Source organism: Perca flavescens, chromosome 3 (genome assembly GCF_004354835.1).
Source record: "Perca flavescens isolate YP-PL-M2 chromosome 3, PFLA_1.0, whole genome shotgun sequence".
Classification (NCBI taxonomy): Eukaryota; Metazoa; Chordata; class Actinopteri; order Perciformes; family Percidae; genus Perca; species Perca flavescens.
The window spans coordinates 13,886,444-13,906,342 of NC_041333.1; the positions used below are offsets into that span (position 1 = coordinate 13,886,444).

General features: G+C 40.4%; 2 protein-coding genes across 2 annotated transcripts in view; one reads left to right on the forward strand and one right to left on the reverse strand.

Annotated features, from left to right (window-relative positions):
• dhx36 (DEAH (Asp-Glu-Ala-His) box polypeptide 36) overlaps positions 1-10,331 on the forward strand; it is a 35,183-nt gene extending 24,852 nt beyond the window's left edge. Inside the window, exons 18-26 of the mRNA XM_028571940.1 lie at positions 3,559-3,657; positions 4,403-4,576; positions 4,732-4,818; positions 4,906-4,989; positions 5,834-5,933; positions 6,095-6,185; positions 7,512-7,632; positions 9,478-9,630; positions 9,734-10,331. Coding sequence (XP_028427741.1) covers positions 3,559-3,657; positions 4,403-4,576; positions 4,732-4,818; positions 4,906-4,989; positions 5,834-5,933; positions 6,095-6,185; positions 7,512-7,632; positions 9,478-9,630; positions 9,734-9,967 — 1,143 coding nt within the window. The 3' untranslated portion in view covers positions 9,968-10,331. The remainder of the gene's footprint in view (positions 1-3,558; positions 3,658-4,402; positions 4,577-4,731; positions 4,819-4,905; positions 4,990-5,833; positions 5,934-6,094; positions 6,186-7,511; positions 7,633-9,477; positions 9,631-9,733) is intronic.
• A 455-nt stretch (positions 10,332-10,786) lies between these two features.
• Positions 10,787-19,899, reverse strand: part of LOC114552646 (rho guanine nucleotide exchange factor 26) — a 41,298-nt gene continuing 32,185 nt past the window's right edge. The window contains exons 13-15 of the mRNA XM_028573616.1: positions 13,478-13,548; positions 13,053-13,157; positions 10,787-12,572 (exon numbers count right to left, since the gene is read on the reverse strand). Of these exons, the coding sequence (XP_028429417.1) occupies positions 12,430-12,572; positions 13,053-13,157; positions 13,478-13,548 (319 nt within the window). The 3' untranslated portion in view covers positions 10,787-12,429. The remainder of the gene's footprint in view (positions 12,573-13,052; positions 13,158-13,477; positions 13,549-19,899) is intronic.

Consider the following 19,899-nt stretch of genomic DNA (forward strand, 5'->3'; position numbering starts at 1 on the left):
TTGCAGAGTTATCAAAAAAAGCAAAGGGTGGCTACTTTGAGGAATCTAAAATATAAGACATGCTTTCAGTTGTTTCAGTTATTTCACACTTTTTGTTAAGTACATAATTCCATATGTGTTCATTCATAGTTTTGATGCCTTTAGTGAGAATCTACAATGTAAATAGTCATGAAAATAAAGAAACACATTGAATGAGAAGTATGTATATATGTGTATATGTGTGTGTATATATATATATATATATATATATATATATATATATATATATATATATATATATATATATATATATATATATATATATATATATATATATATATATATATATATATATATATATATATATATATATATATATATATATATATATATATGTATATGTATATATATATATATATATATATATATATATATATATATATATATATATATATATATACAGTGGGGGAAATAAGTATTTGACCCCTTGCTGATTTTGCAGGTTTGCCCACTTACAAAGAATGCAAAAATCTACAATTTTAATCATATGTACATTCTAACAGTGAAAGACAGAATCCCAAAGAAAATTCCAGAAAATCACATCATATGAATTTATTAAAATTGATAACCATCTGATGAGGAAAAACAAGTATTTGATCCCCTGGACAAACAGCATGTTAATATTTTGTAGAAAAGCCATTATTGGCCAGCACAGATGTCAAACGGTTTTTATAGTTGGTGACAAGGTTTGTGCACATTTCGGCAGGGATGTTGGCCCACTCCTCCCTGCAGACAGCCTCCAAATCATTCAGGTTCCGAGGTGGTCGCCTGGCAACTCGAATTTTAAGCTCCCTCCAAAGATTTTCAATCGGATTCAGGTCTGGAGACTGGCTAGGCCACTCCAGAACCTTGATGTGCTTCTTCTTCAGCCCCTCTTTTGTTGCTTTGGCGGTGTGCTTAGGGTCGTTGTCGTGCTGAAACACCCATCCTCGACCCATCTTCAGCTCTCTCACTGAGGGAAGGAGATGTCGATCCAGAATTCCACGGTACATGGCCCCGTCCATCCTCCCCTCAATACGATGGAGTTGTCCCGTCCCCTTGGCTGAAAAGCACCCCCAAAGCATGATGTTGCCACCACCATGCTTGACGGTGGGGATGGTGTTCTTTGGGTTGTACTCGGTGTTCTTTGCCCTCCAAACACGACGAGGCCTGGAAGAAGGTGATGTGGTCAGATGAGACCAAAATAGAACTTTTTGGCCTCATCTGACCACATCACCTTCTTCCAGGCCTCTTCTGAGTCGTCCAGGTGGTGAATGGCGAACTTCATGCGGGCCTGTACATGTTTCTTCTTGAGCAGGGGGACCTTGCGTGCGCTGCAGGATTTCAATCCATGACGGCGTAGTGTGTGACCAACAGTTTCTTTTGTAACTGTGGTCCCAGCTGCCTTCAGTTGATTCATCAGTTCCCCCCTTGTGGTTTTGGGATGATTCCTCACCGTTCGCATGATCAGGGACACCCCACGAGGCAAGATCTTGTGTGGAGGCCCAGACCGAGGGAGGTTGGCGGTGGTGTGGTGCTTCTTCCATTTCCTGATAACTGCACCGACAGTTGATCTTTTCTCTCCAAGTTGCTTTCCGATTCTCTTGTAGCCCATCCCAGCCTTGTGCAGATCAACAATCTTGTCCCTGATGTCCATAGAAAGCTCTTTGGTCTTGCCCATGGTGGTGATGTTGGATGCTGGTTGTTTGGGTGTTGACAGGTGTCTTTTATACAGGTAACGAGGTGAGGCAGGTGTATTTGATGTAGATAATTGGTTCGGATTGGGGCTGTGTCTTAAAGAAAGACTAACTGGCTTGTAGGAGCCAGAATACTTGCTGTTTGTCCAGGGGTCAAATACTTGTTTTTCCTCATCAGATGGTTATCAATTTTAATAAATTCATATGATGTGATTTTCTGGAATTTTCTTTGGGATTCTGTCTTTCACTGTTAGAATGTACATATGATTAAAATTGTAGATTTTTGCATTCTTTGTAAGTGGGCAAACCTGCAAAATCAGCAAGGGGTCAAATACTTATTTCCCCACTGTATATATATATATATATATATATATATATATATATATATATATATATATATATATATATATATATATATATATATATATATATATATATATATATATATATATATATATATATATATATATATATATATATATGTATATATATATATATATATATATATGTATGTATGTATGTGTATGTATGTATATATATATATATATATATACACACACACACACACTTATGACTTATGTTTTGGGTCATTATCTTGCTGTAGGATGAGCCCCTGACCAACTAGGCGCATACCAGAGCGTACTGCATGGTGCTGCAAAATGCTGTGGTAGACGTTTTGGTTCAGGGTGCCTTTCACTCTGAACAAATCACCGACTGTGGATCCAGCAAAACAGCCCCAGACCATCATGCTTCCTCCTCCATGTTTGACAGTTGATGTTACACACTGAGGAACCATCCTTTCGCCTACTCAACGGCGTACAAAAATCCTGCGTGATTAACCGAAGATTTCAAATTTTGATTGATCAGTCCATAACACCTTCTTCCAGTCTTCAGAAGTCCATTGACGATGTTTCTTGGCCCGGGCAAGCCTCTTTTTCTTATTCTGGCGTCTTAGCAATGGCTTTCTTGCTGCAACTCAACCTATAAAACCTGCAGCTGGAAGTCTTCTCTTTACAGTTGAAACTGAGACTTGCTTATTACGACCACTATTAAGCTGTGCTTGAAGCTGTTGTCCTGTGAGCCGCCTCTCACGCAAGCTGTTGACTCTCAGAAACTTGTCTTCTGATTCTGTCGTGGCTTTGGGTCTGCCAGACCTCTTCCTGTCAGAGTTTCCCCCAGTTTCTAAGTGCCTTTTGATGGTGAAGAATACTGTACTCACTGACACCTTGCCTGTAGGAAAGACCAACATTCTTAAGTGTTATGATGGTCTGTCTCTCTTCCATTGTTAATTGCCTTTTTCCCGCCATTTGTATAGCAACACACTACTTTCTGCAGTACAATACTGTTCAAATAATGCTCACGAGGGTATGGTACCACAGTGTGTTCCAACAATACTGTAGTAATACTACTAATCCAGACAAGTTGGAACTCCTGTGGGAATTGGTAGCACCAACTTTCAAAGCTTGATCAACCTCCATTGCTGCAGAACAGCTTTACATTGTTTACCCATTTCTGGTTCCCTGAAAAAGGCCTTTTTGTAAAATACTAAAATGTACATTATTTTTCAGTTTTGGGTAACCTTACTTTTTTTTTAAGCTCAGGCAGTTCACCACTTACCTTTGTACCATTTCAAGCTATTCATTGGACTTGAACTGCTAACATTTCAATAAAAAACTAAAACAATTGGGGTGTTCTAAAATCTTTGACAAGTAGTGTATATTTCCCACAATTCAGTGTTTGCCACTAATGACAAGCACTTAGATAAAAATAGAGGAATTTGATGTAAAAATAATACACGTTTTTGCTGATCAATGTGTGATGTGATGTGTGCTGCCCACTGTAGATATTGAAGCTTGGGTCTATAGCTCAATTCCTGGAGAAAGCCCTGGACCCTCCAACTGAAGAGGCCGTCAACCTAGCGATCAAGAACCTCATAGAGCTGGTAAGAAAGAATAAAGATCATTCAAAAAAATGTAAAGATAGGTTCGGAGTAAACCAGGAACAACAACTGACTTTTGGGCTGCAAATAACAATTAGTTATATTATTGATTAATCTGACGATTTTCTTTTATGTTCGCGTTTGCTCTTTAAAATGTCAGAATATGGTTGAAAAAATGCCACTGCAATTTCTTATAAATTTGACAAAGTTAATGTCTTCAAATAGCTTGTTTTGTCCAATCAACAGTCTAATGTGACAGTAAATGCATATATTTTTTTTTAACAAATACAGCAAACCCTAATAAGTGAGAAGCTGAAATGTGGTAGCCTAATGTTTATACTTTTTTTGAAAAATTACAGAAAAGATTAATTGCTTTTCAAAATAGTTGAGTATTAATTTTCTGCCCATCACGTAATTTATTCATTTACTTATTGTTTCAGCTTTATTTAACAGTTTTCAGCAGCAAAACTACAATAGCCAATGGGGAAAGAGTAGCATTTTAGAAAGAGAGACTATCTCTTCACTAGAGCACGTGGTTTTAAAGTCTCCTGTCATGAAGCATTATTTACAGATCTGCTCTGACAGTAACACAACTCAAAGTAGATGTTCCTGAAAACCTTAATAACCCTTATTTAACATGCTATGTTAACAAAGGCTATTCATCCCCTTTTTCTGTGGATAACACATTAACACTAAAGATGTGTGATTTTCTTCTGGGTTTTGTGACTAACTATATTGTTGTTGTTAGAATGCCCTGGACCGGTCAGAGAATCTGACAGCGCTGGGTTTCCACCTGGCTCGTCTACCTGTGGAGCCTCATATTGGCAAACTCATCCTGTTTGGAGCTCTGTTGGGCTGCCTCGACCCCGTACTCACCATTGCTGCTTCACTCAGCTTCAAAGACCCTTTCTTCATCCCCCTGGTAGGGCGCTGAGTTCACGGACATGAAAGCTTTCGTCGGCAGCGACATACACACACAGGCACACTTCAACACTTTACTGCACTCTACCTCCCGACGTATTTCACTTTAAAGGAGGTCTTAAAAGAATATTCTTTTAATGCATCTGTCTCTCTCAGGGTAAAGAGAAGATGGCAGACATGAGGAGAAAGACCCTGTCCAGAAACTCCAAGAGTGACCACCTCACTATTGTCAACGCCTTCCAGGTAAGACAGCCGTCACCTGTCCGTGTTCTTTCATCTCTGTCCACTGTATAAATTGATTGTGTCCTAATTCATCCATTGATTAACCAGGGCTGGGTGGAAGCGAAACAGCGTGGCGCCAGGTATGAGAGGGAGTACTGCTGGGACAACTTCCTATCTGCCAATACACTCCAGGTGAGCCAGGCTGATTGTGGGTGCTGTGCGGGGCTCTTTTCTGATGAACTTTGAAAATAAAACCACATTACGTGTTTAAAAGACAATTCCGGCGCAAAATGAACCTAGGAGTTAAGAACATATGTGTTGACCGTTCTCTGGAATATGTTAGCGCAAACCGCTGATTAGCTTGTAACGCTAGCTTTCGGGGGAGTGGGTAAATCACTATTTTTATACCACTAACAAGGCTCAAAATAGCACCGCACTTCAACGGAAGCATAATGAGGGCCCCTACATGTAAATTGAAGCATTGAGAACTTTTTAAGTATACAGACAGTTTATTAAAAAGATAGATTATAAAGACAGTAGCGTTCATGTTTACAGGCAGGCGCCATCTTGGAAAACAGTCATGACCAGTCGAAACACGAACGCTGTGTTTGAGCTATGTTACTGGTTGCACGGCGTTCGTCGTTCGACTGGTCATGACTGTTTTCCAAGATGGCAAATCTTTTCAATAAACTGTCTGTATACTTACAAAGTTCTCAATGCTTCGGTTTACATGTAGGGACCCTCATTATGCTACCGTTGAAGTGCGGTGCTATTTTGAGCCTTGTTATTGGTGTATAAATAGCGATTTACCCTCTGCCCCGAAAGCTAGCGTTACAAGCTAATAACCAGTTTGCGCTAGCTTGTTTCTAGCTAAATAAACATTTGATTAGCATGAAAACATATTCCAGAGAAGGGTTGCATATCTTATTAACCCCTAGGTTCATTTTGTTCTGGAATTGTCCTTTAAGTTGACTTCTGTCTGGGCAGATAAGAACATGCAGCCTTCTATGAAGTACTTTGTCCTTTCATCATTCAGATGCTGCACAACATGAAGGGTCAGTTTGCTGAGCATCTAATGCGTACAGGCTTTGTCAGCAGCAGGGACCCCAAAGACCCTACGTCTAATGTCAACTCAGGTAACTAGGAGGAGTTTTTTGGTTGCAATTCAGCTTTCAGAAAATTCAGTTTCTTATGACTCTTAAAACCAGGCTGTGGCACAGTAATGGAATATCACATGCAGCATGTAAATGTAACGGTGCTCATTTGCTCTTTCTCTAACTCTCACTTCCTTCCCTAGACAATGAGAAGTTAATCAAGGCAGTAATTGTAGCTGGTCTGTACCCGAAGGTGGCCATGATAAGACCAACTAACAGCAAAAAGAGGCCGGGGTGAGTCTGCCAATTTGAAAGAGGGAGATGAACAAAGACGGGGCAGGGAAGGGCCGCACAGCACAAGATGGATAAGCACACAGTCATTCTTATTGATCTTGAGATAGCCTTCACAGTGCAATATCTCATCAGACCTCTCAGGTAAGAGTTCTGTAAGAGCCCTGTGACAATTACCGGAGGCTGTGCAGAAACCATGCTAGGTAAATTGTCAAAAACAGAGGAGCTTTTTGCAGCTGAAGATCAATGCAGTCATCATCAAACTGCCCTCAGGCAGCTGTCATGGGCAACGGCTGTGACTTGTGTGCAATAGACAGACACACACAACCGGGAGACGGACACGTACTCTCCCAGTAGGGCTGTCACTTTTGTTTGTCTGTCTCAGTAACAGCTTTAGACCCAGTAGTGCAGGGCCATTTATTCTGCATAAGTAATTCTCAACACTTGATGCTTACCCAGTTTTTAAAGTTTTCACATCCATCCGCACCACATCGCTGCTGGATTCATTGCTCGATGAAGCGCTCCTTGTTTGTTTTGCTGCTAAATCCGACTGCTGTCTGGTACAAGCATCTTTGTACGCAGCAGTCAGGTTTTGTCCAGCTGACCCATAGGAGTTTGAAACACAGCGTTACTTTCATGTTAGAGATGATTTTCCGACTGCATCTCAACTTGTCTTTGGTACGCTCCATGCTAAAATGGCAGGAGGCATCCTTTGGGCATCGTATAAACAAGCCAAAAGCAACAAATGGGTTGTTTCTGGGACTACTTTCTGATTGGTTTTAACAAAGTTGGTTCTGGGGATGAGATAACAACATGTGCCTACAAACACACAAACATACTAGATATGAAATCTGTAGAATTATTTGACCACAATTATACAATACAATAATATTGTTATTACTGAAATTGGATGAGCAGTGAAACATAAAAGAGTACTAGAAGATCCAATTGACTTGACACATTCAGGTGTATTGGTAATACACCTGGCATCATTTGAGGCGCTGTCTATTGGGGGCTGAAGACCACAAGTTTAAAAAAAAAAAAAGGGGTGAGTTAGACAGAAGTGAGAATGAGGTGTAGAAAAGAAGAAAAAAAGTGGTTCCCCTTTTAATGAATATAAATCTTTTTCCACCTTTAGCAATGGTAAATGTTTCCTCTTCTTTTCTTTCGTCCGTTATCGCGATAATGATGGTAATAAAAACTGTGTTTAAATGTTTTAAATCTTTCTTTTTGTCATGTGTTGGGGATGTGATTTTTTTTATTTATTTTTTTTTACCAGTATACCTACAGTAAAGGTAAACACGCACTCTAACATCTTTTCTTTCTCAGGGTTAAGGTGTACACCCAGGCTGATGGAAAGGTGTGCATCCACCCTAAATCAGTCAATGCTGAAGAGTCTCAGTTCAACTACACATGGCTCATCTACCACCTCAAGATGAGAACGAGCAGTGTGAGTAGGCGAAGGGACATGGGAACGCATTATGCTGTGGTTTAACAGCGCTGTATTAATGCTGTGTGTTTTTACATGCGAGTGTGTGTTGCTGTGTCTGTTTGGTTCGGTCTGAAGGCAGCATGTGAGTGGAAAGAAAAAGGTTGGCAGTTGTGCCACGGCAGCTTTGCACTGAATGAATATTTGATTAAAACACTGCCTTTCAACTCTCTGTCTTTCAAAGGCTGTTGTGCTTCAAAGCTTGGTGGTGGTGGGGAGGAGGAGGGAGGGGGGGGGCGGCAAAACAGTCAATACGGCTCCCTGACAGCCGCCCTCTCTCCTCTCCCTCGTTCTATCTTTGGGTGCTTTTCAATATGCTAACGTGTCGCCTCACTTCCCTCACTCACTTCTCTTACTCCTCCCAGCGAGGATGTGAAAGAGATGCGAGGAAGCGACTGAGGACAGAGGAGTCACAGCTGCCACATCACGAAATATTTGGTCTTAAGCAGTGCAGTTACGTAGGAAGTGCTGCACTGCTGTCTGTCATGTGAAGGTGCTGCAATTACCCAGTGAAATATTTCTTACAAAAGTTAAAAAGTAACATCGATGTAAATTGCTCTTGAATCTTGCTCTATGAATTACATTTAATTTGATCTGAAACGTTTTCCTACAAGCTGTGGAAAGATAATAATTCTATAGTTGACAACATTTTTTTTGATTTTAGCCTATCATTTATTGTATAAGGGATTGGACAATCGAGGACGAGGGGGAAAGATTTCTGGGTCCCGGGAGGGGAGAGGACGCGAGGAAGCATAAGTTGGCGTAATGAAAAAGCACCTTTTTTTTCCCTCCCTCTTTAAACTACCATCTTCCCTTCCATCTCTCTGTATTTGTTCGTTCTGTGCTGTCTCTTTATGAATGAATGACTGGATGGTAAAAAGACCTTTTATGTCTTCTCTGATTGCTTACTGTGCCTTTTTGTCTCTCACGTCGCTGCCTTGGTCTTTGCTGCCTTGTTTTGCTGCATTTCACCAGTATTACTGCCGTCATGCCAGGTTTCTTTTCTTGTAGTGTGGTTTTGTGCATTATAAAAGTAAGGTATTCTGAGATTGTCAAGGGCATTTTGTGTAATGAGAGAGAGAAGGAAGTAGAAGACCAGGGAAAGCGAGGAGGGATGACGTGAAACTTTATCTCCTGTGACGCACTTGCCCCTGGTGGTCCATTACGTTGCACATTCATGGGGCACATGCAGTTGTCCCTGCTCTCTCGTTGCTTTTTTTTTCCTTTTTTTTTCTCGTTGTTTCCTACACACTCCCTCCGCCTTTCTCTACATCTCTCTGATGCTAATTTTCGACACTTGTTACCTTCAAAGCTAGAATAGGTTTTGTTTGACCTCAGTCTGCTGCTCATGTAGTCTCCGTAGCTTCTGTGAGTGTGTGTGTGCATACAGATCAGTGCATTACATAGAGTATTACTTCTATTTTCTATCTGAATATTCCGAATTTTCAATAAGTTTACTTACTTTGTTAATTTGTTTTAAGAAAACTGGTATTTTCCGTGGTGGGTTTCCATCAATAGTCAAGCTACTCTACATAAGCAGCTGTCAGTTCAGCGCAGGGAGGAAAACGGATGGAAAAGAGTGTAACACGTTTGCAAGATTCACAGACGGGGCAAGATGACATTTCTCCCAACACGGGAGGCACTGAAACACATTTCAAAATTCGCACAGCGTCTCTTCACTAGTGGGACACTTTCAGCTCACGCCACAGAGCTGTCTGGCTCGGTGTGTCATGATGATCCTGCTCCCTGTCACTGACTGTCTCATTGCGTTTGGTGTAAAGCTCCTGTCGTTGTGCGTGTCCTCAGATCTTCCTGTACGACTGCACTGAGGTATCCCCGTTCTCACTGCTGTTCTTCGGAGGAGACATCACAATCCAGAAAGACGAGGACCAGGAGACCATCGCCGTGGACCAGTGGATCGTCTTCAGATCCCCGGCACGCATCGCTCACCTCGTCAAGGTCAGCGAGGGACGCACGCACACACTCACTCACTACGAAGCTCGTGATGAGATGCATTTTTTTTTTTTTTTTTACTCACCTTTCGGTTCTGTCTTTTCCACAGAGTTTAAAGAGAGAGCTGGATTCTCTGCTGGAGGAGAAAGTTCGTAACCCTGCTCCTGTAAACTGGCAAAACCGTCAGTCCAAAGACTGTGCTGTCATCACAGCCATCATAGACCTCATCACCACCCAGGAGAAGCCCACAGGCAGCACTAAAGGCTACGACAGAACGCGGGCGCCTGCCCCTAGAGGACAACACATGCATTTCAATGACGACGACGATGACGACGATGATTAAAAGTGGCCGGGTTTTTGGCTGGCTATGAAGAGAAGAGCCTTTTTTAATAACTGACTGCATCCTTAGACAGAGGTTAGTTGGGATATTTATAATAACCCGCTGGCCTTTGCTAGTGCTCCTGAAGGCCAAACCCAGGACGCAAGAATACTGTATAATGTTATGCACTTGAATAGCTCCCAATATTCTTTTGTTGCCTGTTCGGTCATTATTTAGCAAGGACCAATCCATATTCAAAGACACTGTGGCTATTATGTCTGTTGTTTAGTCTGTGCATTTCTGGTCTGGATAACTCATGCTCTTATGTTGAAAGCAATGTCACTTAATGGACTGTACTGTACAATAAAGAAAAGGATGTACAAAAACACTGCAAACTGCCTGGCTTAGGTTCATCTGCCTTACAAGACTGAAATTTAGGAATTCAAAAACAAACTGATAACCATTACCCTGAAATATTGCTGGCTTTATGATGTGAAACCATAATCTGTTCTATGATGGGAGAACATTTGTTTTAGAGCTTTGAGAGAGCAATCACTAAAATCACGTAACATTTGGTTGGAATAACCTTCAGCAGCACACAGTTGCATACCCCTGATTTAACAGCCGATAGCTATCATAAATATCTAGGAAAAGTGCTGCTGGCCGGAGGATTTATGCACATTTCTGATTTATCTGCACTGAATGTCCAAAGAGCACAGGGCTAACTTATTGCTCCAAATATTACTTGAGGAATAAGAGTAGAGTAATTTAGTTTTGGTCTATCTAGCAGCGGTCTTCAGGGAGAAGAGATGTCCAATTGATCATTGAGAGTACATGACAAGCTCCAAGCAATTTGGCTTTTATTTATAGTGGCTGATTGAAATATATAAAAGGTTGACTAAACAAGTTTCTGCAATATAAATCTGTATTTTGGAAAACATACAAGTCAGGCTGTTTTACATATTTACATGTACACAGATGATTTACAATAATTACAAGTACAGAAAGTGATTGAAATGAAGATCAATTCATGCTTCGATGTGTGGTAACACGGTTCATTTTCCCTGAGTGCAAATGCAAAGCGTCGTCTGGGTACTCGTGGCCTTCCTGCTGGGCGCTCTGCACGCTACCGCCACGGCTCGCTCCGTGTAGCTCAACATTTGTGGTTGTCATTTGAGCTGGGGCCAGAGCAGTGGGCTTGATAGATGGGGTTATCACCACACTCTGACCAAGCCGTTCATTTCCTTTGGCCGGGCACGGCAACACTAAAAAGATGACTCACGCGGGACAATTGCATTAAAAGCAGGGCTGGGTGGGTGGGTAGGGCCGCTCTTCTCTTCCGGTCTCACCATCAGCACACACAAATTAATTTCAGCTTGCCTCTGAAACATCACCAGTATAAATCCTAAGGGGGATATTTATACATTATATACACCCCTGGCTGGCATCTAGTGTGTGTGATATTTCAGGCTAACCAAATCACTGTGTGGATGGGGAGAAAAATGTAGTCTGATTGATGGTTGTGACATTAACTGGTGACAAACGAAGCAAGGTGGAGAACAGATACGTGGCCCTCGTGCTTAACCCGCGGATGACATGAGATTAAACCTCCCAGAGGACTGGAATTCGTATTATCCGATTCATTAGGACTTATTCTATTTACACAAAGTGCCATGGGCTTCAGACAAATTGCATTCATGTTTTTTTTGTAAATATAATTGTAATAGTTGTACTTGCCATCAGACGCTCCTGAAACAAGAGTTTCTACACTAACCCACACACTGTGAAGAAGCTGCCAATCCCACCGTCTTGCCTTATTATCACTTTCATAATCAACATTTTCATTAGTTACATTATTACCGGCAAAGCTCCTAATTACATGGCCTGATGCTCATTAACAGATCACACTTCAGGCTGCGGTCACACTTTTTGGTCTACTTTGCCTCCTATAGTGGTACTGTCGTCTCAGATATTGCATTGCACATCACTTGCACTCAAAACAAATATATGAGTATATGTTTGGGAGAGAAATACAATTTACAAATTTCACTCCACCAGTTGTTATGGAGCAGCGTGTTAAAAGCAGTGACTCTGGCAGTGGGTGGGAAGTTTTCCAACCAGCCTGCGAATTAGTAAATGTGACAGACCCCCGCTGTCGAGCCATCCCTCCCACAAGGGCCGATCAGTCATTAAGGAAATCTATGGTTTTTGTGCTGCGTTTGCTCTGAACACTCTTTGCTTCGAAACTCTGACAGTATGCCTCACTATTTAGTGGACACTAAGCAGAAATCTAAGAATTATGGCTTCATCTTTATTGTTATACCACTGTGAAGAGTCCAGCAGCCTGGTCCACGTAGTCCCTGAAGGCAGGTCACTGAACTCATTTGTCTGGGTTCACTTCTTCAACAGAAGGGTCACTGGTGAGTCAAAGGATCACTGCCGGCTGAGAAAAGCCCTCCGTGGTTAAAGCACGGGGCTCATCCTGCTCACACGTTAGTCTCCAACCCTTGCAGGCGGTCCATCCTCTGCATGTTGCGCTCGATGGTGGCATGGCACGTGATTGGTTCGGCACACTCGGCGAGGAACCACCCCCTTTCTCCGTCGCGCAGTCGCTCACCCTCATACCAGCCTAAGAGGAGAAATTGCATATGACAACTGAAGCACGTGTTGCGTTTGCTCACACTGTTACCGTCTCCGTGTCTTTGATGCTCAAAAGCCGTCTGTTCTTTAACATGAAAGTCAGTTGCCATGGCCACCAAAAGGGAAATGACCTTCGGGCTTGTGTGTTTAAAGATGTGGTTTTGAACATACAGTATACAACCAGGTGTAAGGCATATTATGTGAGACAGATAGGATTTGAAAAGGAGAAGGAGAGAGTGTATTAAAGTGCACAATGAAAGGGTGCAGGTGAAACAGGAAGGCGGAGAATGAGAGGAATACTAAAGAGGGTGAGGGAAGCTATAAAAAGAGCTAGAGAAAAAGACAGAGCGATAAAGTCGAGGGAGAGAGAGAGAGAGAGAGAGAGAGAGAGAGAGAGAGAGAGAGAGAGAGAGAGAGAGAGAGAGAGAGAGAGCGAGAGAGAGAGAGCGAGAGAGAGAGCTGAACATACCGTCTTCTACAGTCTGCGAGACCAGCACCACATCAGCCACCTGCAGAGACAACTCATCCGGCTGCTTGGCTGTGTAAGTTCTGATCACCTCCACCTGCATGACATCTGAAGCAACACATAAAACACAAGTCCATGACTCACTGCAGATCAGTTACACTTTCCTTATTTGAATATCTCTGAATTAAAAAGACAATTGTTTTCAAATCAATCTGAAAAAATAAAATAAAAAAACAGTTTGTCTTATGACCACAAGGTGGTGCAGCAGGCTAAAAGGAGAGGTCAGGGAGCCTTTTAAGTTTGTGTGTGTGTGTGTGTGTGTGTGTGTGTGTGTGTGTGTGTGTGTGTGTGTGTGTGTGTGTGTGTGTGTGTGTGTGTGTGTGTGTGTGTGTGTGTGTGTGTGTCAATAAATGTTTGTGGCAACTTACTGGTTCGGTCCTGACTCTTGTTGTTATTGACATTCTGGCCCAGAGCGCTGATCCACCGAGCACGCTCATTCCTACAAGAACACATAACAACACATCAATAAGTTATTATACTGTTTTGACCTCTTTTTAAAAAAAAAAAAAAAAAAAAAAAAAAAAAAAAAAAAAAGACTTCTCGTCACTTTGGGGAGTTTTCTTAAAGTATTTTGAATTTGGATTACAAATCTCATGCCACATCTGTTACATATGCGAACATACGCAGATTTCAAAAAGGACAGCCAGAATCGACTTAATCTACGCAACAGCAAATATAAGCAGGCTTGCATGTACACAAGCGAACAGGCAAACCGATAAATTAGTTGCCCAGCAAGTTTTGCCTTCCCTCCCTCCTCCGTCCCCTCTCAATGAGAGAACAGAGGTGTGTTTTCAGTCGCAGGGAACTGAGAACAAGCACAAGGCTGATTCCCAGGAGGGAACCGACCTGCTTCTGCTTTCCCTCTCTCTTGTGTGTTTCTTGGGTGGGGGGGGGGGGGAATCTCACAGGTCAGATTCCACGAAACTCAATCTCTAATTTCACCTGCTCTCATTTACTACTGAAGGATTTAAAAAAAGAGCAAGAGAGGGAGAGATACAGGGGGTTCAGGAAATGAACCAGAGGGGGGTACTTGAGGCCCCCCCCCCCCCCCCGTGACTCAGCACCGTTGGCTTGAATCATGCAGCTAAATACAGACAGAGTGCTATTTTGAACAGGTATTTCCCATGAGTCAGAGCTCATTATGTATTTCCATTGTACACATGCTGTTTTGATTCTTTTCAGGACGCACAAGCTGTAAAACACAGGGCCATGTCATTCTTCCTCAACTAAATGGACTGTTTGAAATCACCATAAACCTTTATTACGATCACTTTCAATAAAATGATTAAACTCAGAGGCCATCAATGTGCACCCACAATGCAATATTATGACTAATAAAGTGTGACCTTTGGAATCAAAACGATACATGTTACAGTCTCAAAGCAATCAACACCTATCGGGCCAACCACCTCTCTTTTGTACCTCCCAAGATGTTCAATTACTCCACTTCCATTTAAATAATATATAAATATATATTTTTTGGTATAGTCCATAGTCCAGGTGAGAAAATCATTACTTACTATAAAGTGACGTCAATAATTTTCCATTCATTATTAGGGGCCGAGCAGCAAAGCTGCGTGCACCTCATTTTTTTTTGCCAGTATATTCTTCTTCCTAAAAAATCCATGTCCCCATGCCTTAAAACTCAAACTTTGCACACATCCAGTCCTATGCCAAACTGAATCAGTCTGATTGGGTGCTGATTGTCCTGATGGTGGCGCTACAACAGCCATCTAAAATTTTTAATTTTAAAAATTGATGACATATCAACCGTACATGGCTACATTGTCGCAACTTACGTCAAACTGTAGCCCCAATAGAGCAGAAACTGTAAACTGCCTTTACCCAGTAGCAATTTTGAAGTCCATCACTCTTTTTGCAAAAACTGCAAAACTTCTTAAACCTACCTCCTCCCACATTTTATTATCTATTGACACAAAATTTTGGGAATTTCATTCAGATTTTTGATATATTAAAAACTGAGCCCACGGTGCATTAAAACATTTTACTGCATATAGTAGTGTAAAGAAATTCTGCATTTTCTTCCAATCTAAATCTTTGATGTTCATGAAAAAAATTCACAACATTCGACAATCACTGCAGATTTAGTGTGCAAACTTTCAGAATTTTATCTAAAAAAGTCAATTTAAAAAATAAAGTTTGAATTGTCCTCATCTACACCATTGCAGTCAATGAAAAATACAGCATCTTTATACATCCGTTTGTCATCTATTGATCTTGTGAAAATAAATTACAGGCATCTCTCTTTTTGTATTAACCAAGTACACAAATTGTCAGAATTTTGGAGTACGAAATTCATTTTTTACAGTAGTTTAAAATTCTGCATTTTCATGCAACCCTGCCACTTGTCTAATAGATGTTGTGAGGCCACTTGTATCATCACCCAGACAATAGCTACCTGAGATCAGCAGCCCCTGGTGTTGCAAGATGATCAAACATATATCTGATCAGGCATTGTGGACAACTGCCCTGTGTATTTTAAATGTGTTCCAGTTTAGGAAAGGTATGTAGAGATGGAAAATAAATTACAGGAATCTACTGTATATGTTGTCTAGACAAGAAAAACGACTTTTTTCAACATATCCATTGAGTTTTTTAACACTTTGTTTCGACATACTATACTATGCCTTTTTTTTAATAATTTTTATCGACATACTATACTATGACTTTTTTTCGACATACTATGCCCTTTTTTTTATAATTTTTTTCGACATACTATGACTTTTTTTTTTATCACTTTTTTCAACATGTCTTTTTATACCTAATTGGTCTAATGTCCAATTCTTGTGTTCCTTGGCCCAAGCAATTCTCTTCTTTTTGTTCTTCCTCAGTTGTGGCTTCTTTGCAGTAATTTGACCATGAAGGCCTGATTCATGCAATTTCCTCTGAACAGTTGATGCTGAGATGTGTCTGCTACTTGACCTCTGTGAAGCATTTATGTGGGCTCTAATCTGAGGTGCTGTTAATTTGCGGTTTCTGAGGCTTGTAACTCTAATGAACTTAACCCAGCAGCACAGGTAACTCTTGTCTTCCTTTCCTGGGGCGGTCCTCAGGAGAGCCAGTTTCACCATAGCGTTTGATGGTTTTCGCGACTGCACTTGAGGATACATTCAAAGTTCTTGAAATTTTCCGGAGTGACTGACCTTCATGTGTTAAAGTAATGATGGATTGTCGTTTCTCTTTACGTTGTTGAGTATTTCTTGCCATAACATGAATTAAAAAACAGTAGTTGAATAGGGCTTTTTACTGTTTATCGCTGTGTACCAACCCTACCTCTGCAAAACGCAACTGATGGTCTCAAACACATTAAAAAGGCAAGAAATTCCACAAATTAACTGACAATGCACACCTGTTAATTCGAAACCATTCCTAGTGAATACCTCATGAAGCTGATTGAGAGAATGCCAAGAGTGTGCAAAGCTGTCAGCAAAGCAAAAGGTGGCTACTTTGAAGAATCTAAAATATAAAACCAATTCTGGTTTGTGGTTGACTTTTTCCTTTACTACATAATTCCATTGGTGTTTTTTCATAGTTTGATGTATTATTAATCCACAATGTAGAAAATTAATAAAATAATTTTTAAAAAAAACACTGAATGAGAAGGTGTGTCCAAACTTTTGACTGGTACTGTACTATACCTATGACTTTTTGATCACTTTTTTCGACATACTATAAGGTGATAAGATCATCATTGGAAGACAGAAGGTTGAGTGTTCAAATCTTATATATTTAAGAAAGTTTTAAGGGTCAAATATAATAATTCAAAGAGAGGAATATGCCAAAATCATAAATGCTTCATTAGGCAGATATCTCAGAGTAATAAGAGAATGATTGGACGACAGAAGGTTGAGTGTTCAGATCTTATGTTTGAGGACATGTTGAGGTCCGATATACTTCGTGCCCAAACAGCTCATTTGACAGGTCAGGTAGCTTAGAGGGATAAGAGAACGATTGGAAGTCAGAAGGTTCAATGTTCAAATCCTACATTTTGACATACTATACTATGGCTTTTTTTATCACTTTTCCCAACATACTATACCAGAAGAATCTGGTCCAGGTTGGATTCCCAGTATGACTTTTTTTCGACATACTGTACTATGACTATTTTGACACATTATACTATGACTTTTTTATCACTTTTTTTCAACATACAATACTATATTGTATACCATACTATGACTTTTTTTTAGTACTTTTTTGACCTATACTATTACTTTTTTTTCGACACACTACTGTGACTTTTTATGATTTTTTTGATATATCATATCAGTTTTTCATCACTTTTTTCAACGTACTACACTGACTTTTTTTTACCCCTTTTTTATATACTATACAATTACTTTGTTTCAACATACTATACTATGTTTTTCATAAATTTTTCCCACAAACTACACTGACTTTTTTTGATATACTGTACTATACTTTGACTTTTGACATTTCAACATGACTTTACTTTTCTAAAAAACATTCAAATATTCCACTTTTGTTTAATAAATGATGGTTAAATTCATACTAATTAAAACCATTCCCACTTTTCCAACTATTCTCTCTACTTTAACTTCTTATGCAGTTATTCCAGCAATGCAGTCTAGCTTTGGCAATTTAGCTTTTCCGCATTCACAAGCATTTTCTGCAGGAAATGCATTTTCTAATTTTCCCATACTGTTTCTCTAAATATACAGTACAGGCCAAAAGTTTGGACACACCTTCTCATTCAATGAGTTTCCTTTTTATTTTTATGACTATTTACATTGTAGATTCTCACTGAAGGCATCAAAACTATGAATGAACACATATGGAATTATGTACTTAACAAAAAAGTGTGAAATAACTGAAAACATGTCTTATATTTTAGATTCTTCAAAGTAGCCACCCTTTGCTTTTTTATTAATATGGGAAAAAATTCCACTAATTAACCCTGACAAAGCACACCTGTGAAGTGAAAACCATTTCAGGTGACTACCTCATGAAGCTCATTGAGAGAACACCAAGGGTTTGCAGAGTTATCAAAAAAAACAAAGGGTGGCTACTTTGAAGAATCTAAAATATATTACATGTTTTCAGTTATTTCACACTTTTTTGTTAATTACATAATTCCATATGTGTTCATTCATAGTTTTGATGCCTTCAGGGAGAATCTACGATGCAAATAGTCATGAAAATAAAGGAAACGCATTGAATGAGAAGGTGTGTCCAAACCTTTGGCCTGTACTGTACCTGTATTCAGCCTGTCTAAAACGTTTAGCGCCCGTCTCTTTGAACCCCCATCCCAAAAAAGTGTTTCTGGGTATCGGCACCTGTACCCTTGGAGTCTGCACCATCATTGCAGCCGGGGAATGACTTAAACAGCAATGTACGGCACTTTGAACCTATCTACTGTATACTACAGTTGTTACATCACAACCTTACGGAAGTCTTGGCGGCTCGTTTAAACGCACAGTTTCTGAATAAGGGCTGTGTGCATTCCTCTGTGGATTGAGCATTTTAATACTATCACAGTATTTATATAGCACCTCGACCTGCTTTGTAACAAAAAAGAAATAAAATCTCAATTTTTACAATATGGGACCTTTAATTTAGCAAGTATTTGGTCTTTAACTGTATGAGTATTGGAGAAACTTTGACCGGATGATGGGGTGAGAGTAAAAACACAGAGCATGAATGTACGTACCAAATTTTCATGGCAATAATAGCTGTTGAGATATTTTACTCTCACCCCATCTGTGAACCTGCTGGTGGCGCTAGAGTAAAGGGCTTTGATAAAAGGGCCTGCTTACTTCTCTGTACTGAATGCGCAGTTCTTCGAACATCCGAGCTGCTCTGTGGGAACAGCATCTGTTAGTCGTTGCTTTTGACAGCTGGACACATGCCGACAGATTCATGTGCACATACGCAACACACCACCATGACAGGTCGCTTTCTCAAGCTTAAACAGCTGAAATACTTCATGTATTCAATATATCGAGCACAGGAGCAAACAGGCAACCACATGTGTTTGAAAGGCACTCAATGGTTATCTGTGGAATGTAAGACACATACCAAGAGGTTCTGGTAAAAAAAACAGCCTTCGATCTGTGACTGTTTGTATGTGTGTTTACATGCATGCATGTGAATAGTGCAAAAAGTACAAACAGCAGGTACTTGCCCTTTTCCCTTCTACATGACTACAAGCTTGTGCAGGATCAGTCTATTCAAGAAGTAGAGGTAGCAAAGCACCTTCTGCCTTGATCCATTCACCCCAAGGAGCAAGAGAATGCCAAGAATCATAAATCTATTGTCAAAGGTTGTTGTTTCACCTCTGAAAAAAGAGGCCTCGCCACTGCCCTGTAAAACCTCTTTCTCACAAGCAGATAAAAAGTGATGACAGCCTCTTTCTAACCTGCCTTCCCCTGCCAACTTCAAATCACCACCAGACCACTGTTTTCCATCTTTACCTCTCCTCCTACCCTTTCCACTCAGTTCTGTCAATTTGTTTACTCCTCATCAAATCCCTCCCTTGTTTTTACTCAACCACAGGTCAGAACAGTATTTGGGTACTAATTCCTACTGCTCCGACAAAAACATGACATCTCTCTTGCCGATGTTGACCAGCCAGGGAAACTCCCAGGCAGAGGAACGATTCCCATCAGCGAGTTTCTCGTTATCACATAAACGATAGCAGACATAGTAGGATAATTGAAAACAATAACATGAACGAAAAGCATACAGAGTAAGAAAAATTTAAAAGAATGTCAAACTGCAACAGACTCCCGTCTCCGTAACCAGTGCT